The sequence below is a fragment of the Neoarius graeffei genome, chromosome 23 (genome assembly GCF_027579695.1).
Source record: "Neoarius graeffei isolate fNeoGra1 chromosome 23, fNeoGra1.pri, whole genome shotgun sequence".
Lineage (NCBI taxonomy): Eukaryota > Metazoa > Chordata > Actinopteri > Siluriformes > Ariidae > Neoarius > Neoarius graeffei.
In genome coordinates, this window is record NC_083591.1 from 49,005,237 (window position 1) to 49,030,624 (window position 25,388).

The 25,388-nt window shown below is 41.6% G+C and overlaps 1 protein-coding gene and 5 non-coding genes across 6 annotated transcripts; all 6 read left to right on the forward strand.

The window, feature by feature from the left end:
• Window positions 1–5,390: 5,390 nt before the first annotated feature.
• On the forward strand, window positions 5,391–5,461 carry trnag-gcc (transfer RNA glycine (anticodon GCC)). Its single transcript has one exon. It is a non-coding gene; the product is annotated as a tRNA-Gly (tRNA).
• A 290-nt stretch (window positions 5,462–5,751) lies between these two features.
• Window positions 5,752–5,822, forward strand: trnag-gcc (transfer RNA glycine (anticodon GCC)). Its single transcript has one exon. It is a non-coding gene; the product is annotated as a tRNA-Gly (tRNA).
• Window positions 5,823–10,405: 4,583 nt separating this feature from the next.
• Window positions 10,406–10,476, forward strand: trnag-gcc (transfer RNA glycine (anticodon GCC)). The gene has a single exon. It is a non-coding gene; the product is annotated as a tRNA-Gly (tRNA).
• A 379-nt stretch (window positions 10,477–10,855) lies between these two features.
• Window positions 10,856–10,926, forward strand: trnag-gcc (transfer RNA glycine (anticodon GCC)). The gene has a single exon. It is a non-coding gene; the product is annotated as a tRNA-Gly (tRNA).
• An 831-nt stretch (window positions 10,927–11,757) lies between these two features.
• On the forward strand, window positions 11,758–20,823 carry calr3b (calreticulin 3b). The gene is made up of 9 exons (XM_060906312.1): window positions 11,758–11,958; window positions 14,529–14,630; window positions 14,795–14,998; window positions 15,101–15,195; window positions 15,281–15,490; window positions 15,803–15,916; window positions 19,241–19,384; window positions 19,528–19,620; window positions 19,718–20,823. The coding sequence occupies exons 1-9, from the start codon at window positions 11,871–11,873 to the stop codon at window positions 19,919–19,921; spliced, it is 1,254 nt and encodes a 417-aa protein (XP_060762295.1). The 5' UTR covers window positions 11,758–11,870; the 3' UTR covers window positions 19,922–20,823.
• trnag-gcc (transfer RNA glycine (anticodon GCC)) lies at window positions 12,536–12,606 on the forward strand. Its single transcript has one exon. It is a non-coding gene; the product is annotated as a tRNA-Gly (tRNA).
• Window positions 20,824–25,388: the final 4,565 nt, after the last annotated feature.

Here is a 25,388-nt window from a genome sequence, read left to right on the forward strand (position 1 = left end):
GATATCATTTTTAATGATTAATTTAATACATCCATCCATTATCTGTAGCCACTTATCCTGTACAGGGTCGCAGGCAAGCTGGAGCCTATCCCAGCTGACTATGGGTGAGAGGTGGGGTACACCCTGGACAAGTCACCAGGTCATCGCAGGGTTGACACATAGAGGCCCTGTTTACATTATTTCGAATCAGCGGATCATCAGATTAACGTTTTTAAAACGATTCGCGTGCACACAGCAACGGCAATACACGGATACGCTAATCACATGACTAATTAGACGGCACGTAAGTTGAAATGTGTAAATAACCTCAGTGCGGCTCAGCGCTTCCTCCTCAGCAGCTGCGCTCCAAATCACTCCGCCCTGAACAGCGAGTGCCCTCTGGAGGGTGCGCACTCCGGCCCTGCGCAGCTCACAGAGCGCGCGAGTGAAGCGCACGAGCAGTGATTCGGGACTGAGCCACTGTGTGTGTGATCCCAGTGCATATCGGGCATGCGCAAGTCACTCACCACTTGCAAGTGGAAGGATGGCAAGCCTAAAGACAATCATAACTACACAATGGGCAGTATTTGGAAGTGAAGTCCGCGCCGTTTTTCAGCAGTCGCGTCACATGACCAACGTGGCATGACCAACGCCAGCGAATCAGGAAGGTGGATGTCACAGTGACGTTGTCCAATGACGACGTCAGCTAGAGCTCAGCACTGCGTTTCCTCGTTCCTCAATGTTTACACAGCACCGGATCAGATACGAACTGGGTTGAATACGTGGGCCCTGGCAGATTCAAGTTGTTCCGCCTGTGGAGTCGTTTCCTGGCGTTTTAATGTGCACGGACAGTGCATCCGCGATGAAAACGAGACGGATACGGTCAAATGTAAACACCACCAGAGACAAACAACCATTCACACTCACATTCACACCTACGGTCAATTTGGAGTCACCAGTTAACCTAACCTGCATGTCTTTGGACTGTGGGGGAAAACGGAGCACACTCATGCAGACAAGGAGAGAACATGCAAACTCCACACAGAAAGGCCCCTGTCAGCCACTGGGCTCGAACCCAGAACCTTCTTGCTGTGAGGCAACAGTACTAACCACTACACCACCTGCATGGGAAATCCTCATTTATATAGAGAACGTGCACGTGACGTCACGAGGTCACGTGATATTTGTTTATCTGCCATCTTGGACGGCATGGCCACGCATAGAACTTAGACGAACCCGTTCTAATTATCAAGTGTGTGGGAGTAGATCTTTTGAGAATGGTTATGTCTTGTTCAGCATTTGGTTGTACCAATAGACAGGGCCAAAAGGAGGGCCTGTCATTTTATAGATTCCCCGCAGACGAGGAGAGACGCGCAAAATGGGTGTCCGCTGTGCGAAGAGAAAACTGGTACCCCAGTTCTACCAGCCGAATTTGTAGTGAACACTTCGTATCAGGTAGGTGTAATCTTCTAATTCAATACTCCTAGTACATCTGTTAAGTTGATTTTCGGCTTGAATGATAACTGCATAGTCGGTGATTTGTGATTTTTTTTTCAGACAAAAACATACATATTTACAACCCTGTCATTATCTGGAACTGAGTTTAGATTTCGAACATTCTTACGATAAAACGTCCTGCATAGTCTCTTTACGATAAACATCTTAATGCCACTTACCCGTGAGGTTATCAAGTAGACATTCTTCTTCGGAACCTTCCAGAGGTATAGTTGGGATACCCATCCCGCAACAAAATATTTATAAGCTTCCAGGCTCTTGTAAGCTTTGAGGGCTTTGCCAGTGTAACAAGATTCACGATTAACAAGAAAATTGTAAATGTCGTGGTAGGCCAGATCGGGCAAATCGCCGGCACCGCAGCTCTGAATTTCCCTGAACAAGGATTGCAGCAAGTTGTACGGATCTGCAATCCCCAACCTGGAACACTTTTCCACGTAACGCTGCCTCACGTCACCTTCAAGATGCTGAACAAACTTAGACAAGTTATCGCGCGATGTAGATGGGGTATTTTCCGAATTTTCTTGAGGATTACTGCCTGGATCCATTACGCTCGTACAAGGTAAACAATCCTGAAGCCGTCCAATATGGCGGAGTAAACACGGACGGGTCACGTGACTGCACATCCTCTATATATCACCCCATAGATTTACATAGAAGACTAGATTCCTCACCGCGTATTCCAGAACGTCCGCACAGGGCGGCCATCTTACCACAGACAAGGGGTATGAAGACTTACACAAGCACAGCACAGCCCAGCACTCACATTATGATTTACAGGAAATCGAAGTACTGACTTTGATGACAAGATGATGTGTGTGTGTGTTTTAATTGTAGATGTTTATATCAGTATGTTTAGTTTTATTTTAACTGCACATTGGAGCCTAGTCAAATGACATTTCAATCTTCTGTACTAACATATATTGACTTTGACATGATAATCAGCTTTGAATGTTCTTTTTGTAAATGTAAAGATATCTTTTTATCCTTGGAAGTATAACCACATGTGATTAATTAAATGCTTTTTTTGTCACAAACTACCGTGAGTCGCTGTCACTGTTTTATACTATTACTTACTCAGGCAGTGCATTTGTTATTATGCTATGACGTGAGTTTACATTTGTTATTATGCTATGATGTGAGTGCATTAGGTTTTTGAGGTGGATGAAGTATTTCTGAAGTTTCACAAGTGAGTAAGCTGTTTATTTAACTTTAGCTTCCCCTACGGCCCTATCACATGTAAAAATATTTTCACTAAAAATTGGAAATAAATTGTATGGTTATTTGTCCTAAGGCCGCAGTTATCCATAAGTATGCAGTGTTAGGCTTCTCACAGCAGAGGAATTTCAGCATGCATCCTGTCTTACAGTCTGTAGTAGACTGAAATATTTTCGCCAAGCTATGCGTATTTTTTTAAAACATAAAATGATTATTCATCATTAATATCATAAATACATAATTCCGTTTGTTTTTTTTTATATAACAAACCAAACCGTTTGAATATCGATTGAAATTTGAGGAAGTTACGGTCATCTGAAAAGTACATATCGCTACCAACACAATGTAATGGGTAAGCCAGCTGTCTGAGGTAAGATGGCCGCCATGTGCGGACGTTCGACTTCGTTGACGGGCAACGGGGACGAGGCATCTAGTCTTCTATGTAAATCTATGTATCACCCACTGTACTGTATATACATTATACTGTAATAATATGAAAAAGAGGATACAAACAGGAAGTGCATCATGATTTATGAATTATTGTGTTGAAGATCATTTTAAATCTTTCTACCACAGCATTATTAAGCTCTCAAATCTGATTGGCTGACTGGTCAGAGGAAGTTGATTCATTTTCTATAACTGCAAGTCTGACAACAATTCCAGCTATGATTCAAATCCCAGGTTTTTATGGATATGCTTGTGCTAATACGTTATCGTTTATCTAGTAACAGTTCATTCACAGGGACATGTATGCTACTACTAATCTGAAACTATTTAACATTTATGGAAGGAGTCTCCAGTGTCAGGGCTTTGTAACAGTCAGTAGGTTTTGTGTGACAGGATAGATTTTTGTAATGTGATAAGCTATGTTTTTTTTTTTGGTCTTAACAAAAAAGAGAGACTAGTGAAGGAAGGGCTGTTTATGGCTGCTATAATTGGGCAAGGGTGGTTTAGTAGTTAAGGTTTTCCGATTAGAAGGTCATGGGTTCAAGTCCCAGTACCCCCAAGCTGGGATGTGTAAATAAAAACTTCACTGTGGTGTATGTGACAAGCAAAGGCTTGTGATACCTAAGTGGAATGAGCCTGATTAATAGATGTTCCACAGCATTAAATGTAACTGATAGAAAAAAAGTATGGTATGCTGTTACTTGATTAATAAAAATGTAACTGTTGGTACATTGCAGTGGTATAAGAGGAATACAACACTTAAAACGATCAACAGTGGGCGTTGTGCTTTATTCCTGACATAAACACCAACCTTTTCTTCCAGGGACAGTAGCTGAAGCTCAGACTCATTATAACAAGCTACTGTATGTGATTCCTCTGATGAAGCTTCTTACTGAGGAGAGACCTGAGTAAAAAAAAAAAAAGAGGGCCTCGATCAAAGCTTGTGAGGTAGAGACAGACAAAAGTACATTATGTCAGGGTGTAAACAATCCAGAGATTTAATCCACAAAGTAAAGACTTGACTGATTGATTGGGAAACAGAACAATATTAAAACACACAAAGAGAAATATTTAAGTGTGCATCAACAAACAGTTTTTTGCAGGGGAATTTTCTGTTGGGGGCGGCACGGTGGTGTAGTGGTTAGCGCTGTCGCCTCACAGCAAGAAGGTCCGGGTTCGAGCCCTGTGGCCGGCGAGGGCCTTTCTGTGTGTTGTTTGCATGTTCTCCCCGTGTCCGTGTGGGTTTCCTCCGGGTGCTCCGGTTTCCCCCACAGTCCAAAGACATGCAGGTTAGGTTAACTGGTGACTCTAAATTGACCGTAGGTGTGAATGGTTGTCTGTGTCTATGTGTCAGCCCTGTGATGACCTGGCGACTTGTCCAGGGTGTACCCCGCCTTTCGCCCGTAGTCAGCTGGGATAGGCTCCAGCTTGCCTGCAACCCTGTAGGACAGGATAAAGCGGCTACAGATAATGAGAATGAGAATTTTCTGTTGGTACATTGCAGTGGTATAAGAGGAATACAACACTTAAAACGATCAACAGTGGGTGTTGTGCTTTATTCCTGACATAAACACCAACCCTTTCTTCCAGGGACAGTAGCTGAAGCTCTGTACATTATGTCAGGGTGTAAACAAGCCAGAGATTTAATCCACAAAGTAAAGACTTGACTGATTGATTGGGAAACAGAACAATGTTAAAACACACAAAGAGAAATATTTAAGTGTGCATCAACAAACAGTTCACTTACCAAGTATTTTAGAGCTACAGTAAGCAGATTATTACAATATCAGACAATGTTTTCCTGATCAGGAAGAATATAATAAATATCATTCAGTAAATTAATTTTCAGGCGTCATCAAAGAAAAAAAGGTAGCTGTACTAGTCTGTATTAACAGCCTGCTGCCACCATCAGGTGAAAGGAAAAAATTACAACATGTCTGACGAGTCACTGAGCATGCGTTGTAGTAGAGAAGCTGTGGGTCAGTTAACATTCCTGGGTGCTGACTTTGGACACCATTTCCCATAACCCAGAGCCCCTTAAATAGTTTGAATTTCTGTGCTTGTTTTGTATAATTCTGGACATTTGTGGACAAAAAGATCCCAGGAGTGGACAGAAATGGACTTCATAAAATAATTTACTTTGACAGAAGAAAGTTGTATTTCTATGAATTCAATCCCTGGTCATTGCAATGCAAAATTTGCAGCTGGATTTTCTGATGATGCTCTCCAGCTGAGCATTGGTGGTTCAGTGGTAGAATTCTCGCCTGCCACGCGGGAGGCCCGGGTTCGATTCCCGGCCAATGCATTGCAAGCTTTTGCTGGTTATTTTAAGACTTTTCATCAAGAGATTCACTTCTTTTCAGAACAAAAGCAACTCAGAGGCGCATAAAACAGCTAATAAATTTTTATTTTACTAAGTTGAGTGTGTGTGTGTGTGTGTGTGTGTGTGTGTGTGTGTGTGTGTGTGTGTGTGTGTGTGTGTGTGTAAAAGTATGCAATGCAACACCGAGATTTTTTTTTTTTTTTGCCTGAGTTGGGCCAATAGAACTTGCCTGAAATTTGCAGGGGAATTTTCTGAGAATTTGAAGTAGCTCAGCATTGGTGGTTCAGTGGTAGAATTCTCGCCTGCCACGCGGGAGGCCCGGGTTCGATTCCCGGCCAATGCAAAGTCAAAATTTTGGGTTGTTTTTTTTTCGCTTGATGTAACACCTCTTTGCCTTAGAAAACCTATTGTCTCATGGACAATTCATGCATTTACATAAAGTAATGAGTGAGCTGTTGGTTTTACTGAGCATCTTGCAGAACAATCTGTTGCACATGCTTCTTATTTTTGCAGAAAAACCCAGCAGCCTACATCATATGTGTATAGGTGTGTATAGCTTGGACCATATTTCCTGATCCTGAAAATTTTCAGGTGCCATAAGGAAATGTTTCTGGGTGTTGACATATCGGTAGGAACCAACTGAAAGAGAAACATTTTATGCCAAGTTCAACTTTACTTAGGAAATAAAGTAGTTTAGTTTACTTGATAAACTTTACTTGGTAGATAAAGTAATTTACTTTTACATGACATGGCAGCAGACCTCGTCTGAAAATTTGCAGTCAGATTTTCTGAAGCTTTCTTTTTCAGCTGGGCATTGGTGGTTCAGTGGTAGACCTGTAGAATCAACTGTAAGAGATGTAGGTACATTTTAAGCCAAGTTCAACTTGAAAGTGTGTGTGTAAAAGTCTTAGACATGCTATTTTTTGTAAAAAACAAAAAAACAAAAACACGTTTAATTACCAAACTTTTGGTAATTAATGGTCTGTCTGTTAAAGGCTCAAGTGTAATAAGCAAATTTTTCTGAGCGTTGACCCAAATGAAAGGGTTGCAGGTACATACATTTTAAGTCAAATGAAGTAGTTTCCTTTCCATAATAAAATTTGGTTACAGGTTTTCTCAATTGCTAAAACACTAAACCCTATTGTCTGAACCATGGGCGATTGCTCTAAGACAACGAGGGAGGCTCAGCCTCCTCTAAAAATGACGAACATTGTGTAGGATGAATTGCGCTAGGCTTATGTAGCTGTAACCTTATAACATTGCTATTTCAGATCCAGAATCATAGAAATATATGTGCTCAACCCAACTACAGTGCGAAATCATTCCGTTATAACTTTCCCCAGTTCGCCTAATGTGCGCGTGAGTTTTTCCCCCTCGTGACAGCGCGATGCAGCCCAGCCTCAGTGGACTTCAATGGCATTTGGGAGCTCTGCGCTTTTCAATATCAAAATGCAAGACGATTATTAGACAAATACTGCGAAAATGCCCGCCCACTGGACTTTCAGCCTCAGTGGACTTCAATGGCATTTGGGAGCTATGCGCTTTTCAATCTCAAAATGCAAGACGGTTATTGGACAAATACTGCGAAAATGCCCGCCCACTGGACTCTCAGCCTCAGTGGACTTCAATGGCATTTGGGAGCTATGCGCTTTTCAATCTCAAAATGCAAGACGGTTATTGGACAAATACTGCGAAAACGCACGCCCACGGACTCCGAGCCTCACAGTGGGAGGGACATGGCAGTTTCTGCGAGGAGACTGGTGATTGGTGAAAGTGGCTGGATATTTTCTTTGATTGACAGCTCATTTCAAATATAGACAGGCAGCGGTGAATCTCAGTTCAGTCCCATGCGGATTCGCAAGTGCTGTGGTGTATTGTAAGAGATCAGCTTACATTTCGATTTCATTCATTACATACGGTTTCTACCAGCTTTTTTAGTTTGTATATATTTTCATTGTAAATAAAGTGTAAATATAGTGTTGTCAAGTTTGCTATCTTAGTTCCAGAAATTTCGTTTATTTGAGTGACTGAACTTGAACTTGAGGGGGCTAGTCAGCTAGCAAGAAAGCTGCGCACGGATGCCAAGCATTGCTGATTTAATTTTGGCGAAGCCATTTGCCAGTCTTCCTTTCGAGGAAAAAATTAAAATTAAAGAGCAGGGTAGACCAACGCCTCAAATTGACTTGGTGAAAAAGGTAGGGAATAATACTCGTTCCTTTCAGCTCTCCTGGTACGAGAAAGTGAATTGGCTAACAGCAAGTGACCCACATCAACAACAGAAAATAGGCTACTTTAGTAATATGTCATGGATGGACCAAAAATATAGAATCTATTTAAAATGTTTATGCTGAGTATATTATATTGGAATATATATTTTTCTGGATATGAATTAAACACCGCTACAATTTGGAAAACATTTTTAAACAAAAACACAGCCGAGAACATTTCACACTACAGACCTGGATTAAAAGTGAAGGGTTATCAAAATTCCAGAACACTCAGCTGTTACTGCTGAGGTTCCTGACAAAGAGCTGCTTTCGATAATGATCAATTTTTAAACAACATGCCACAATTTTAAAATATAAAATGTTAAAATATACCCCCCCAACACCACCATCATGTATATTGGACAGTAGGCTAATGGGCCAAAAGAACCTGTTATTTCACAGTTTGTGACCCTGCCAACAATCAGCCAGATCAGAGGCAAGAGTATGGGCAAAATTGATGTGTTTTTTCTTTTAAAATCTGGAAATATCGTAACCAACCAGCCTCCCCTGTTTGAAAGACTACCAGCCGCCACTGGTCTGAACCAAATGCTCAGCTGCCTGAACCCACTGATTGAATCAATCACTCTTTTGGCAAAACCATAAGCACTTTTCACCTGTTTAGACACAACTTGCCAACACATTTTCATTGTGATGCACCCGTGCTGCATAATGGTGAGCACAGGTGACAAAAGTCAAACACAATTAAAGCACAGGTGTCACCATTTGACCACAACAACTCAAAATTGATCACACATTTGGCTAATGATGTGAGGGAACATATAAGCCAGTTCAGAGAGCACTGAACCAAACATCAGTAGATTCACTGTGTCCACCATAATCTGAAGATTTAGAGAAGAGAACAGGTAATTACCTTCTTTGACATTATAGTACAGTATGTAAATGTTGACAGCAATTACTGTATGACATGCTATATACTGTATTACAGTATACTTTAAGTAAATATATGTTTCAGTACATCACTGTACCAATGTACTGTAGTATTGTAATGGAGGGTTGGTCTAACTGTTTGTAGGCCTAGTATTCCATGTATATTTCTTGTAACTGCATGTTCTCTTTTTGTAGAATTGAAAGACTGCCACATGGGGGTGGGAGGACAGGTATGTTCTCCCCACACCAAGAGACCCTAATTGTTGATATGGTCCATAAGAACAATGCCGTTAAACTGAGTGAAATTGAGCAGAAGATCATTGAGGACCATGTAAATTGAGGGTATCAACAGTGTCAGCCTCTCTACTGTTGATCGTGTCCTCAAGCGCAACAGACTGCGCATGAAACAGCTGTACAGAGTGCCCTTTGATCGCAACTCAGACAGAGTCAAAGAGCAAAGATTCCAGTATGTACAGGTTGGTATATATCCAGACACATTCAATGTTGATTACTCTAAATAGTGATTTACTGTAGTGGCCTAATCACTTTTTCTGTATCACTTACAAAACTATATCTATTTCTACAGAGGGTTTTTCAACTGGATGCAATGGAAAGACCCCATGAATACATCTACATGAATGAAGCTGGGTTTAATCTCACCAAAAGGAGAAGCTGTAATGTGATTGACCATCGGGCCATTGTTGGTGTCCCTGGGCAGCGTGGTGGCAATATCACATTATGTGCTGCCATCAGCAATCATGGGGTTGTCCATCATGCCAACCTGGGGCCCTACAACACTCACCAGCTCCTCAATCACATGCGAGATGCTCTGTTAGGGCAGCAGGATGAGCATCCCATCTATGTTGTTTGGGACAATGTGAGTTTTCACAGAGCCCTCCAGGTTAGAGAGTGGTTCAATATGAACCAAGGTTTTATCAATCTTTGCCTTCCACCGTACTCCCCTTTACTAAACCCCATTGAGGAATTCTTCTCATGGCGGTGGAAGGTATATGAACGCCAACCTTACACCAGGGTAAATCTCCTGCAAGCCATGGAACTTGCCTGTGGTGACATAGGTGTGGAGGCATGCCAAGCCTGGATACGGCATGCCAGGTTTTTTTTTCCCCCCCCATCGCCTGGCCAGACAAAATGTGGCCTGTGATGTGGATGAAGTCCTGTGGCCTGACCCAGTACGGAGACATGATGCTGTGGCTGAGTAATGCACTTATTTGTATATTTTTGCACTTTATTTTTACATGGGCTTACTGTACACAAGTGGCAAATGCACAAGATTTCTGCTTGTGCATTTACATGTAGCACTTGTAAAAACAAGATTTGTGTTTTTTGTCTTTGTACAAGTGCTAAATGCAGTTTGTTTGTTTTTTTGTTTTGCATCATGCATTTAGCCTACAGTGAACAATAAACATGTATTTCTCCAGCTTCATGTCCTGAGCATTGTTTTCTATTTTTCTATGTAGTGTTTAGTGACTGCTCTGTAGTGTTTTTAATTTTGATTGACTCGGGGCACGATTTGACAACATGGTTCAGTTTTGAGCACAGATTGAACTGTTTTGAGGTGGAAGTTTGGTTTTGCAAGAAGAGTCTGAGGTTTTGTGAATGTAGCTTGAAAATTAGGTTTTGTGTTCACAGTTTAGAGAAAAGGAGAGTAGCTGTCAAGAAATGTCTTAGCAATCAAAAAAACTGTAAACGTGAGACAGCAGAACTTGTCTGAAGTTTGCAGGCAGATCTTGTGAAAATGCAAGCCAGCACAGCATTGGTGGTTCAGTGGTAGAATTCTCGCCTGCCACGCGGGAGGCCCGGGTTCGATTCCCGGCCAATGCAAAGCAAAATCTTTTTTTTTTTCGCTTTTTGCTGGTTATTTTAAGACTTTTCATCAAGAGATTCACTTCTTTTCAGAACAAAAGCAACTCAGAGGCGCATAAAACAGCTAATAAATTTTTATTTTACTAAGTTGAATGTGTGTGTAAAAGTCTTAGACACGCTATTTTTGTAAACAAAAAAAAAAAAATTTTAATTACTAAACTTTTTTAATGAAGTGTATTTTTATGATTAATTATATTGCAGTCCAAACGAAAGGGATGCATGTGCATTTTAAGTCAGAAGAAGTAATTTCCTTTCCATAATAAAATTTGGCTAAACATGAGGCAGCCGAACTTGTCTGCAATTTGTAGCCAGATCTTCTAGATGGTCTACTAGTTGCGCATTGGTGGTTCAGTGGTAGAATTCTCGCCTGCCACGCGGGAGGCCCGGGTTCGATTCCCGGCCAATGCAACGTCAAATTTTTCTGTTTTGGGTCAATAGATCTTGCTAAGATTCATTACCCCCAAAAAATTACATATCCACTTCTGCAAAATGCTGAAGAATACAATACTTGTTGCAAGAAGTGCTTTCACAATGCACATTCGATTGCAAGTAATTCAAATAGACGTTTCCTATTTTTTAATAGAAAAAAGTTACTTTTTTTTTAGATAGGCAGGAAATGACTCTGAATCTTATCTGCAATCTAGTTTAACAGGCATTTATTATATTTCTGAACAAGCCTAAACCAGAGTCTATTTGTTTCGACAGTTGACACATGAAAAACTGCACACTGAAATTCTTGTGGTTGCTCGACTGACAAATACTGGATAAATATTACATTGAAAGTATACAAAACAAAATATACAAATGTGCAAATGCAAATTTAAAACCTAAGCAGGACTTTCAGTACACAAATAAATAAGAGATATACAAATTATCCACAGATATTGCTGAGTAGTGTATGCAAAAAAGATGGCTGTATGGTATTTAATTACTTTTCCCTGTGTATATATATATATATATATATATATATATATTTTTTTTTTTTTTTAATTTAATTTTATTTTTTTTTCAGTGTCGGAAGCAGCTGATTGGAACAAACTCGAGCTTTGATTCCTATCCACACAAAATCTGACTCATTTATTTTGATTCACTTCCTCTTTTTATCCATGAACAAAAATGTGATGCGAAGGGCGGAGCCACGCCCAGCGGAGGCGAGCCCTTCACGCTTCGTGGGCTATTGTGATTGGGTCGCTGGTCAGCTGAGGAGCCAATCAGAGATAGACATCTGTTCAGCCACGCTTCTCTGAAACTAGCGATAAACCTCACGAGACCTGGTCGAGGTGGACAAGTCGTTGGAGGGAAGGAGGACATACCGGTTCCGTTTCAGGAGAAACAAACACAAATAATTAAAAATGAAAAGCTTTATACTGTTTTCAGTGGCGTTGTTGGCGTTTTCAGTCAACGCAACTGTTTACTTTAAAGAGCAGTTCCTCGACGCCGGTAAGTTGAGTCCAGTGGGAAGGTTATTCGATATTAGCAGGATGCTAACAAACAACAGGAACTCAAGTTTTAACTAGCCAGAGGTTATAATGGCAGAAAGAAACACCAAAAAGTCTATAACTTTTTTTTTTTGTAAATTTTTTTTAGCAGTTTGGTCAGTTCAAATCTTTTAAAAAAAATGCATAAGTGGTTTACAAGCACACTTCTTCTGAGAAATAGTTCTTGATATCAAATTAAGGCTTGAAAAAGAGGCTTGTAATGTTTTGCTTTATTTTTGTATGTATGTCATGCTGGTTTTCTCTCAAAACATTACACATTTTTTTTTAGCTCTTTTAAAGAAGTGAAAGCAACAAACTAGTAACACTTCAAGATCCGAATCGAAAGTAAAACGCTTTAATAATGCTTTTTTGTGGCGTTTTGCCAAGCGGGAAGTGTGTTCTGCTGCCCTTTTTTCTAAAAGTTATTTTACTGTACACAGTTTTACTCGAAGTGATTCAGGAAATTTTGTCTTTTTCTATTGTTAGTTTCAATAAAAATTCTTTTTCTATTGGATTTTCTTAGCGTGTCTTTCAGCTGAGCATTGGTGGTTCAGTGGTAGAATTCTCGCCTGCCACGCGGGAGGCCCGGGTTCGATTCCCGGCCAATGCAACAACGAATTTTTTTTTTTTTTTTTTGCTTGATTTGGGTTCCATTCATTCCTCAGTGTCTTCATGTGATGTATAGTGGTTGTGGATATACTATTTATTTGCTACAATAACATTTAATCCCCTTTTTGGATACCTAGGGTTAAAATGCCCCCTCTTAATTGTATGCATAACCAGGGTGATTGGTCAGAATGTGGTGTCATTAGTCACAAGGGTGCATTTGAAAGCTGTAGGTTTGACGTTTATTACACAACTAACTTCATTCATTGATTATCCATAGCACTTATCTATCAAAAGTCACCGGTAAGCTGAACCTTTCCAATCCCAGCTGACTTTGGGTTTGAGGCAGGGTACAACCTGGATAGGCTGCCAATCTATAGTAGGATTAACACTGAGACAGAGAGCTGTTCATGCCCATGGGCAATTTAGAGTAGCCATTTGACCTAATCTGTGTGTCTTTGGCCTGTGGGAGACAACCAGAGCACTCGAGGAAACCTGCTCAAGCATGAGAACATGCAAACTCCTCACAAAAAGGCCACAGTTGGCTGCAAGGTTCGAAACTAGAAGCTTCTTGCTGGGAGGTGATAGTTCTAACCACTGTGCCACCTGCATAACTAACACTCATGCAAATAAATAATACAAACCTTATCTGCAGAGTGCGCTTGTAACCCAGACAAAGAAATGTTAAGTACAGCTGTGCATCTGTGGGTGGGTTTGCAATCTGAGCGGTGTTTAAGCCACATTTGAACATGATATGTAAATTAAACAAATTCTCAATTAAGTGTTACGCAAAACCTTTTTGTTCAGGAACCATTTTAAAGTTTCCTCACAGCTTTCACCTATAGAGATCTTGCATGTGACGTCACAGCCGATCCAGATTGTGACAGACGCCATCTTGTCGGTCAAACGCCATATTTCCGCCTTCTACTTCTGCTTCTACTTCTGCTTCTACCTTTTCTTCTGGAAAACCCTACTATATACAATTCTACTACAGCGGCTACAAGCTCTCCCTACCTGTGCACATTTCTTATGTTTTTTTGTGTGTATTTTTATCTGTACCGGACTTCAATATCCACTACAACCGTATAGACTTACTGGACATTGGTTTCCAGCAGAAAATGACAGTTTGTAGCGATTTCCATCGCATGCACAACATTCCGGACGAGATAGCGAGACCAGCGGGGTCTCCGTGGATTGTTATCGGGTCTGGCAGGCGAAGGAGGCGGCGCGGGGAGAGGAAGCAAAAGCAAGGCTGCAGAGCTGGCCTGTTGACTGACTAAGCTCAGAAAACAGCCACTCAAATCTCCACTGCCAAGCCTCTACCTCTCCAACGCCAGATCCATGATAAACAAGACAGACGATTTGGAATTACAGCTGGAATTACCTTATTCTATTCTATAATCGGCTGGTCAGTGCTATACTAGATACTACTGATATATCTAGTATCAGTACTAGTAATACTTAAGTGACTTACCCGTCCAGTGAGGATTGTTATTTTCTTGTTTACAAGATGCCACATCTGAGGGCGGCTGACAAATCCTGAATTTCTGTAAAGATAACTGTCCAGAGATTTATAAGCACGCAGTGCTTCACCACTGAACAGCGAGGGAAAGTTAATGAGGTAATTATACACGTCTGGGTATTCCACTTCTGGCAGTTCAATATCCACTGACACGGTCGTGAAAACTACGTCCGGTAATCGATAAGGGTCACTAATCTGTAGGCCGTTTATTTTAGACATGTATCTAGTTATCTGTTCATTAGAAAAATGAGCCGTGTAGTCCGGCGGTTGAAATTTATCCATTTTGTACACGAGTGCAGCAGTATTCAGCGGTGTTTTTTACCGACAAGATGGCGGCTGTGTACTTTCCGGTCACGTGACTGCCAGATCTCTATTGTTGACTTTTTTTTTTTATCCTGATGTAGATGCATGGAAGAGTCGGTGGGTGAACTCCGAGCACAAATCTGACTATGGACAGTTTAAACTCACTGCTGGAAACTTCTATGGTGATGCAGAGAAGGACAAAGGTAAATCCAATGCCGCTGCACAATTACATTTGTAAAGATTCACACTTGAGTGCTGCAGCCTGTAGCTGCTCTAAGATCTTAATGTGAAGACTCCGGTCGTATCCTGTTGTATTCACCACATGCATGCTTATTCAGTTTTGATTTATTTTTTTTTATTCCTTAAGGTTTGCAAACCAGCCAGGATGCCCGCTTTTATGCTACCTCTGCACGGTTTGAGCCCTTCAGCAACGAGGGCAAAAGCCTTGTGATCCAGTTCACCGTGAAACACGAGCAGAAGATTGATTGCGGGGGCGGTTATGTCAAAGTCTTCCCTGCTGACCTCGATCAGGCTGATCTGCACGGAGAGTCGCAGTACTTTGTCATGTTTGGTGGGTCTTGTGTGTGTGTGTTTTTCTTTTTTTCAATGATTGGTGAATCGGAGAACTAAGGTTCTTTTTTTTTTTTTTTTAATTATTTATAATTCTCAACAGGTCCGGATATCTGTGGTTACAGCACAAAAAAGGTCCACGTTATCTTTAACTACAAAGGCAAGAACCACCTCATCAAGAAAGATGTCAAGTGTAAAGTAAGTGATTGTGTATTTAGCGTGCCACTTGTTGGTATATGGGTCCACTGTTGTAAACACTCCTCCTGTAATTTCTTTGTGCCAGGATGACGAGCTGACCCACCTCTACACGCTGATCCTGAACCCAGACCAGACCTACGAGGTGAAGATCGACAACGAGAAGGTGGAGTCTGGCTCCCTGGAGGAGGACTGGGACTTCCTGCCTCCTAAGAAGATTAAGGACCCTGAAGCCAAGAAGCCAGAGGACTGGGATGATCGTGCCAAAATTGATGATGAGACTGACACCAAGCCTGAGGTATCATCTCGCACTTCATTCAATTAAATTGGTGGATGTTCATGTACGTGATGCTTTTAGGGACAATCATGTCATCAAATAATCTGTATATCAATTTACATACAGTATGTAAAGATGGCCAGGCATTATCTGGTTTAAATATATAGAAGAGTGAAATAAAACTGAAGTAATTGAGGTCTCTTCACTTTTTTTTTTTAAGTGCTTTCTGATCATTAGCACAATCTTCATGGACACTCCACTGATCCATGTTATGATCCAGAATGTTCTACATGTGTTTATTGATGGCACCATGTGTAATGGTTGCTTTCTTAGGACTGGGACAAACCTGAGAATATTCCAGATCCTGATGCTAAGAAGCCTGAAGACTGGGACGAGGACATGGATGGTGAATGGGAGCCTCCCGTGATCCCCAACCCAGAGTACAAGGTACAGACTCCTCTTGTGTTGCTTGGAGTTTTATTGACCCCTTTTTCATTTGACTTTGTTACTACACCTCGAATTGCCCTCCGTTCACACGAGCAAGTGAGCATGTGATTGCTGAACACTTTGTTTTCTATGTTCGTGTGAATCACAGAGCTGCAGTTTTGAGTCCTTGCTGCAGATACAAAAGAGCTGGGGGTGGAGCCAGACCTGTTCCATCTCCTCCTATAGACCCTTTTCACTCACGTGACCTTCGTAAACGCAACCGCCATTTTGGACGTGAAGAAATAACGGTTTATGGCACAGACCCTTTCGGTTCTCGCTCATCTAGCTGCTACAATGACTGCTTAGACTGCAACAATAATACCTAACGCACGTTTAAGTATCCGTCGTAAAGACGTGAAACTCGTCGAGTGACGGGTGTGTTCATTGATAAGCTAACACAATCTAAAAGTAGACATACCATCACACTGCCCTGGCGCTGTGTACAGTTTACCTTCTATGGTTTGTGCACTCACTATTTGCCATTACTTTCTCCAACCCAGTGTTCGAACTATGCCGATATTTTTGGGGGGTCCCTTTTTTTCCCTTGGGGGGGTGGGGGGTGCTTGCGCTTGTCTCAGAGCGCGGATCTCCAAACACATGAGAAGCCTATCTTACGCACATATCACGCAGACTCCACACACGCATCGCGTCTGAAGTCATAACTCATCAGGGGAAATCGTGTCCGCATTGGCATGTTCAAAAAACAACCTCGCGTCAACAATGATACCACACGCAAGAAAAAAAAAACAAACAGTCAGGCTACTCAACACATCTGATCCACAGCAGCACCAAAGCATCACTGGAAATCATGTCAACAACCAATCTTCCATTTCAACACGCGTCAACAAACAAATGGCACCACAAACATGAACGAATCGGTCAGGCTACCGATTCCAAACCCACAGCGGACAAATAATTAAATGCATCTTACCTTAAAGCAGAATCGACCACAAAGGAAGTCTGTTGGCACACTTCCTTTCTACTAGTTTGTGTCCCCAACCTGGCAGCAGCAGTCGTTGTCATATCGGTTTATTTTACCTTTGATGTAAACACAACACTTCGGATATGCAAATGCTTCCCGTTACACACGATTGCTATGTCAATAAACATCATTTTGCCAATATTTTAGAGACCATCCATCTTCTCCGTCGGTCAGCATCTGTCGGGATCCGATAAAATGATAAATCTTGCCTTGTGTGTTGATGGTTACTACATCCAGGTGCACAACAATATAATGGCATGATGGAAGTCTTGCTGAAAGTAAAAGCTTTCTTTGATGGCTATATTCCTTTCGATGCTTCGCCGTTGTTCCTTGTTGTTGGCTGTGGTAGACTACTGGTAGTTCATGTCCAAAATGGCGGCCGCGTTTGTCGTGACGTCACGTGGGAAGGGTCTATAAGCTTAACCCACACCACACTGTACTACACACAGTGAAAAACACTCTGGCTCCAGGTAGGAGGAGCTGGATCAGGTCTGACTCCACCCCTTTGACTTTTTGTTCTGCAGGGAGTGGGACTTTCGGGGACATTTTGAACTGACATTTTCATATTTCCTTTCAAATTGGGTGCAATGCAGTAAAATCATTAATCCAGACAATTCCTCAGATCAGTCTTGTGATTGGTATTACATGACGACGAGTATTTAGCAAATGCTCTTATTCAGAACAGCTGGGGGTTGGGTGATTTGCTCAAGGGCACTTTAGCCATTCCTGCTGGTTCAGGGAATCGAACCAGCAATGTTTTTGTCCAAAGCTGCTTCTCTAACCATTAGGCCATGGCTTCCCCTGAAGTAAGCTAACTGCACTAGAGGTACCACCAATCTTTTTTTTTTTTTCTTCAGGAAAGTGTATAAGCATGGTGTCGTAATCCCTCATTAAACATCTGTAGAGACATTATGAACAAAATAAAGCTTCAAAGGAAGAAATGGAGAACGCTGATACCTCTAGTGCAGTTAGCTTGCTTTACTAGCTTGCAAAAAAAAAAAAAAGCTACTACAAAGCCTAGCGTGTAACATAAACGGCCCATTTTTACAGAGGGTATTATTTAATTTGTGTTTAACTGCTTAGCTTTAGAAACTATGGAGCGCAGGTGGCCAAGTGGTTAGAGCGCTTGACCGCTAAGTGAACGGTCCCTGGTTCGAGCCTCGGCTCGACGGGGATCTGGGGCTCGCTCCCTGTCCACCCAGCAGTGAATGGGGACCTGGTGGAAACATTGGGGAAGTTAAAGGCGGCGAGGAAAGGAACTGGCCACCCTACCTCACTATGCCGATGGCCCAGGACAAGTGCGCTCTCTAACAGGCACTCCCCCAATGTACGAAAACGTATATGGGACTCCCCTTTGCTTTTTAGAAACTATATCTATTACTGTTTGCACACCCACAAGTGACAACTGCAGTGGTCACTACAGGACCCTTTGTTAGTGTGCTTAAAGGAACAGTCCACCGTACTTCCATAATGAAATATGCTCTTATCTGAATTGAGACAAGCTGCTCCGTACCCGTCCGAGATTTGCGCGACCTCCCAGTCAGTCAGACGCAGTCAGACGCGCTGTCACTCCTGTTAGCAATGTAGCTAGGCTCAGCATGGCCAATGGTATTTTTTGGGGCTGTAGTTAGATGCGACCAAACTCTTCCACGTTTTTCCTGTTTACATAGGTTTATATGACCAGTGATATGAAACAAGTTCAGTTACACAAATTGAAACGGAGCGATTTTCTATGCTATGGAAAGTCCGCACTATAATGACAGGCGTACTAACACCTTCTGCGCGCTTCGGCAGCGCATTGATACGGAGCTCAGATATCAATGCGCTGCCGAAGCGCGCAGAAGGTGTTAGTACACCTGTCATTATAGTGCGGACTTTCCATAGCATAGAAAATCGCCACGTTTCAATTTGTGTAACTGAACTTGTTTCATATCACTGGTCATATAAACCTATGTAAACAGGAAAAACGTGGAAGAGTTTGGTCGCATCTAACTACAGCCCCAAAAAATACCATTGGCCATACTGAGCCTAGCTACATTGCTAACAGGAGTGACAGCGCGTCTGACTGCGTCTGACTGACTGGGAGGTCGCGCAAAGCTCGGACGGGTACGGAGCAGCTTGTCTCAATTCAGATAAGAGCATATTTCATTATGGAAGTACGGTGGACTGTTCCTTTAAGTCTGAGTTTAAAGCAGGTTTTTATATATATATATATAAATTTTTTTTTTTTTTTTTAATTTAAGCATGTTTTGCATTGATGGCAAACCCTTTTGCTGTACTTATGATTCGTTTCATCTCTGCAGGGAGAGTGGAAACCAAAGCAGATTGATAACCCCAATTACAAAGGAGTCTGGGTGCACCCTGAGATCGACAACCCTGAGTACAGCCCTGACTCTGAGATCTACAAGTTTGACAACATCGGAGTTATCGGGCTGGATCTGTGGCAGGTGCTGTTCTCTTCTCTTAAGATGATTGGAGTTATTTAGTATCCCATATCTGGGAGCTGTAAAATGGGTTTATGATTGGAAAAACAAGATAGCAGGCTGTTCTAGTAATCTAACATGAACGTGCAAACCCTTGTTAATACCAGGTAAAGTCTGGGACCATTTTTGACAACTTCCTGATCACAGATGATGTGAAGGAAGCTGAGGAATTTGGAAAAGAAACCTGGGGCGTTACTAAGGTAGTTTGATTCTGTTTGTACTGAAGTTTTGTTCTAGGTAAAGCTTTAAAAATGTAAAGCTTATTTCCTCTAAATATTGATCTCTTCCTTACTGCAGGGCCCAGAGAAGAAAATGAAAGATGAGCAAGATGAAAAGAAACGTAAAGAGGATGAAGAAAAGAACAAGGACCAGGACACAGTAGCAGATGATGATGATGATGGAGATGATGATGATGATGAGGCAGGGGATGAGGATGAGACATCAGAGGAGCCTGAAGAAGAGGGAGAGGATGACGATGTTCAGCCTAAAGATGAACTATAAACCAGGAAGTGCTTCCTCGGCGCATGCGTTCTGGCACCAGGGATACAGCTGCAGGGCATCGAGTCAAAATGATGCCAAATGGAATGTGACTCTTTTTGCGTTTAATGTGGAACAGAAAGCAGAGTAGCAAATTTCAGATTTAGAGTTCAATGTTTTGGGGTGTTTTTTTTATCAAAGGGGTTTGGTTTTGTTTTTTGGGGGAAGATGAGGTTTGGAAGCAGGTTTAGGGGTTGAAATCTTTCACAGATCTTTAACTTTCACCTCATGAAAAATCAGACTACATTGCTCAACAGATCAATTTCATTCCGTGGAATTATTTTTTTTTAATTAAAAAAAAAAAAGCCTGAAGTCTTAACGATAATGCAGTTGTAAATAAGTTGGAGTTAGTTACTGGTTCACAGCAGTGGGAGATTTCTACCTTTTGTGAGAATGTGGTGGCTTGAGAGTGAATGTTTGCAGATGATTATACTTAATTTTGAACAGCAACTCTGTTTTCACTAGTCATTCTGTGTGGGTGGGGTGTCTCTCTCTCTCTCTCTCTCTGGCACTGATTTTTTTTTGGGGGGGGGGGATATCAATTTTTTCCACCCCTTTTTCTTTTTCGTCCCCCTCCTGTCTCCAACTAAGACGTTGAATGTGATTTTTCACTCGTTCCAGGTCTATTTATTTAACAAAGTTCTTAGGAGTAATTTGACCCACAGCATCATTAATTACACACTGTGAAAATAGTGACCAAAATGCCCAGGACAGTGTTTTATTAAATGTTAGCACTAAGGTCATCATGACCTAAAGCAGAGATTTCCAGCAGTAAATATGACTGTCATGGTATGTCTGGGTCACTTTGCTCAGTCATCAGTTGTGTGTCTGTAATGCCAATACTTTTAATAAAATTTATTAATGAATTTTGATCTGAGACTGATTTATGCATTAGTATAACCTGATGCCTTTTTCATCTCCTCTCATCTCATTATCTCTAGCCGCTTTATCCTGTTCTACAGGGTCACAGGCAAGCTGGAGCCTATCCCAGCTGGCTACGGGCGAGAGGCGGGGTACACCCTGGACAAGTCGCCAGGTCATCACAGGGCTGACACATAGACACAGACAACCATTCACACTCACATCTACGGTCAATTTAGAGTCACCAGTTAACCTAACCTGCATGTCTTTGGAGGAAACCCACACGGACACGGGGAGAACATGCAAACTCCACACAGAAAGGCCCTCGCCGGCCACGGGGCTCGAACCCAGACCTTCTCGCTGTGAGGCGACAGCGCTAACCACTACACCACCGTGCTGCCCTCCTGATGCCTTTTTAAAATACAAAAAGGGGGTTGACTAGCTTAAATAAGATAACTAAGTGTAGGTCATTTAAAGTGCTGACATGAGAAATTGCATATAATAAAAAGCTCTCAAATTAAATGGGGTAAGTCCAACAATCACATTTGGCATGTTATTTAAATTTCAGTTAGATTCTCTCCCCCCTGAGTGGCGTTTCTAAAGCTGCCAACTCTTCTAATTTTCACCACCACTGAATTTTTAATAAATATAACAAACTAAAACTTCACATTACATGCTTTCTGTTTATTTTTCCCCTCCATCTTCATATTGGTCTATTCTCTCTTTGGCTAATAGTTTCCTACATTACCCACAATTCTCTTCTACCACCAGTTGTTATTCTTGCCAGTGGGGTTAACCTTTCTTTGTCTCTACCTAAAGAGAGAGTGGTGCAGTAGCATCTTCAAGTGCATATCCTGGACCAATTATTTATTTTTAATATATGAAAGTTTACACACTCATCCAGAAGGGTAATTTTGCACAAGGCCATCTGTCTACAGCAGAAAAAAAAATAAAAAAACGCATCTGGAAAAATCCCAAGGGAGTCTGGAGCCAGATTAGTGACGTCACGTGCGGATCTGCCAGCAGGATGAGAGAGCTCGCATGGGTTCAGTGCACAGCCTGTGTAGACCAAGTTTAGCAGCTAGCGATTTTGCGTTGAAATATGGAATTGTCGCCTGAGCTTCTAAACCCATGGATTCATGTATCAATGTTCATCTGTCTATTGTTACATACAGTGGCGCTTGAAAGTTTGTGAACCCTTTAGAATTTTCTATATTTCTGCATAAATATGACCTAAAACATCATCAGATTTTCACACAAGTCCTAAAAGTAGATAAAGAGAACCCAGTTAAACAAATGAGATAAAAATATTATACTTGGTCATTTATTTATTGAGAAAAATGATCCAATATTACATATCTGTGAGTGGCAAAAGTATGTGAACCTCTAGGATTAGCAGTTAATTTGAAGGTGAAATTCGAGTCAGGTGTTTTCAATCAATGGGATGACAATCAGATGTGAGTGGGCACCCTGTTTTATTTAAAGAACAGGGATCTATCAAAGTCTGATCTTCACAACACATGTTTGGTGAAGTGTATCATGGCACGAACAAAAGAGATTTTTGAGGACCTCAGAAAAAGCGTTGTTGATGCTCATCAGGCTGGAAAAGGTTACAAAACCATCTCTAAAGAGTTTGGACTCAGCCAATCCACAATCAGACAGATTGTGTACAAATGGAGGAAATTCAAGACCATTGTTACCCTCCCCAGGAGTGGTTGACCAACAAAGATCACTCCAAGAGCAAGGCGTGTAATAGTTGGCAAGGTCACAAAGGACCGCACGGTAACTTCTAAGCAACTGAAGGCCTCTCTCACATTGGCTAATGTTAATGTTCATGAGTCCACCATCAGGAAAACACTGAACAACAATGGTGTGCATAGCAGGGTTGCAAGGAGAAATCCAGTGCTCTCCAAAAAGAACATTGCTGCTCATCTGGTTTGCTAAAGATCACGTGGACAAGCCAGAAGGCTATTGGAAAAATGTTTTGTGGATGGATGAGACCAAACTAGAACTTTTTGGTTTAAATGAGGAGTGTTATGTTTGGAGAAAGGAAAACACTGCATTCCAGCATAAGAACCTTATCCCATCTGTGAAACATGGTGGTGGGAGTATCATGGTTTGGGCCTGTTTTGCTGCATCTGGGCCAGGGTGGCTTACCATCATTGATGGAACAATGAATTCTGAATTATACCAGCGAATTCTAAAGGAAAATGTCAGGACATCTGTCCATGTACTGAATCTCAAGAAAAGGTGGGTCATGCAGCAAGACAACGACCCTAAGCACACAAGTCATTCTACCAAAAATGGTTAAAGAAGAATAAAGGTAATGTTTTGGAATGGCCAAGTCAAAGTCCTGACCTTAATCCAATGGAAAAGTTGTGGAAGGACCTGAAGCGAGCAGTTCATGTGAGGAAACCCACCAACATCCCAGAGTTGAAGCTGTTCTGTACGGAGGAATGGGCTAAAATTCCTCCAAGCCGGTGTGCAGGACTGATCAACAGTTACCAGAAATGTGTAGTTGCTATTATTGCTGTACAAGGGGGTCACACCAGATATTGAAAGCAAAGGTTCACATACTTTTGCCACTCACAGATCTGTAATATTGGATCATTTTCCTCAATAAATAAATGACCAAGTATAATATTTTTGTCTCATTTGTTTAACTGGGTTCTCTGTATCTACTTTTAGGACTTGTGTGAAAATCTGATGATGTTTTAGGTCATATTTATGCAGAAATATAGAAAATTCTAAAGAGTTCACAAACTTTCAAGCACCACTGTAAATCATATTTTTTCTGATTACTATTATGTATTTATATATTCATTTAGAAGAGTACTGGCTACTATAGGAGAAAGATTTCATAAGCTACACACATGGAATTGGCTAAGCACGGTTGTATATACATTTAATGTGTTTGACAGGTCCCAAGATCTCAAGCCCTGACACGCATATCCCTTGATACATGTGAAGTGTATTATTGCCCAGCGCTTTTGTGTTTACTTTTGTGTGTCAAATAACATTATCTGTGTACTACACAAACACAGGAACACCTAATTTAGAGTATCAAAAAAAAAAGTCCTTCCCACACCGCTTACAGTACCTGGTATTCCTAGGCAGTCTCCCACTCAAGTACTAACCAGGCCCAACCTGTATGGTGGCGCATCGGGCGGCGCCGATCTCCGTTTCCATAGCCCTCGGCCTCTCGCCTATTACATAGCTAGGGTTACAGTGGGGGGCTAGTCCTCTGGTAACCACGAGAGTTTGACTCCCCATGCACATCTGTATTGCAGCATGCCTTGCCAGATGATAGTAGGTACCATTTTTATGATGGTCTTTGGTATGACCCGACCGTGAATAGAACTCACGATCGAGAGGCGGACACGCTACCACTAGGCCACTAGTCGGTAATTTAGAGTATAGTCTCTCTTATTTCTTACCCTGGCAACAGTCAACTTGTGAATCGTCGACTTTCTTGGTCTTTTTCTCGGCTCTGCTTGGTCCTCGGCTTCCGGGTGCCTCGCACGAAGCGCTCCTATTTCTCTCTCATTGTCCGGGCTTTTGGGAAACGATGAGTACTAATCCCATCAAGACTGGTGTTGCTACACCCTTTTATGATACATCTGTTAACCATTTTAATAATTATGCGATAACGTTGAAGAAATTTGCAGAAAACCACCAGGTCGTTTTCTCATAAACAAACCAGCGCTGACGTAGGATTCAGAAGGAGGCGTCCCGCACGCGACGTCACGAAAATCAATGTTTGCCGGGAAATCCAAATGCCAAGTTTTTTCAGAGGCGGACCAATTCGCCTCAAATGGCTTGATTTCAACTGAATTTTTCTGGTATTGCGCAAGATAAAAAAATTGCACAAAATGCAAAATGTGACAGATATTTGACCAAAGTTTGATATAAAATAGTAGAATTACATCGATCTTGCTCCTGAATTTACTCATGATATGCACTTTAATCCTTCAGTCTATCCAGCTTTCTCACCTTGTCTGTACCAGAGGTGGACAAAGTACCCAACTTCATTACTTAAGTCAAAGATCTCACCGGTCAAATGTTACTCTGATACAAGTGAAAGTTGTACAAATTTTTACTTAAGTTAAAGTACCGAAGTACTTGCTTTTAAAAATAAGTATTAGAAGTACATTTTCTGTCAACGCATCGTTGTATTATTGCCACAATGCTTACAAAACCTAATGCCTCTGAATCAACCAACTAGATTTACTGACTCGTTTGTAGAACCTGTAGAATAAACATCTTTAAGCACAGATTTCCACATTGTTTATCTGGCAAGATTATGCTAAAATAGGGTGACCAGACGTCCCGGTTTTACCGGGACAGTCCCGATTTGGGGTTGTGTGTCCCGAGTCCCGACAAAAGTCTGTCGGGACACGGATATGTCCCGGTTTTCGCCACTCGCGACGTTTGGGACTGAGCAGCGTGGGAATCATTAGCGGAGAAATGTCTGCATTTACTATTTTGATGAATTGACAGGAATCGCAGACTTTCCTGGTTACTGCCCCCTGGCCCTGTGGCATGGGTGTTTATTTAGCCACATTATTCC

Excerpts from the sequence above, each read along its gene's own strand:
- calr3b (XM_060906312.1), top strand. The coding sequence starts at position 11,871 with ATGAAAAGCTTTATACTGTTTTCAGTGGCGTTGTTGGCGTTTTCAGTC. Across the intron at positions 14,631-14,794 it reads TGATGCAGAGAAGGACAAAG|GTTTGCAAACCAGCCAGGAT; the intron begins GTAAATCCAATG and ends TTATTCCTTAAG. Across the intron at positions 15,196-15,280 it reads AGAAAGATGTCAAGTGTAAA|GATGACGAGCTGACCCACCT; the intron begins GTAAGTGATTGT and ends TCTTTGTGCCAG.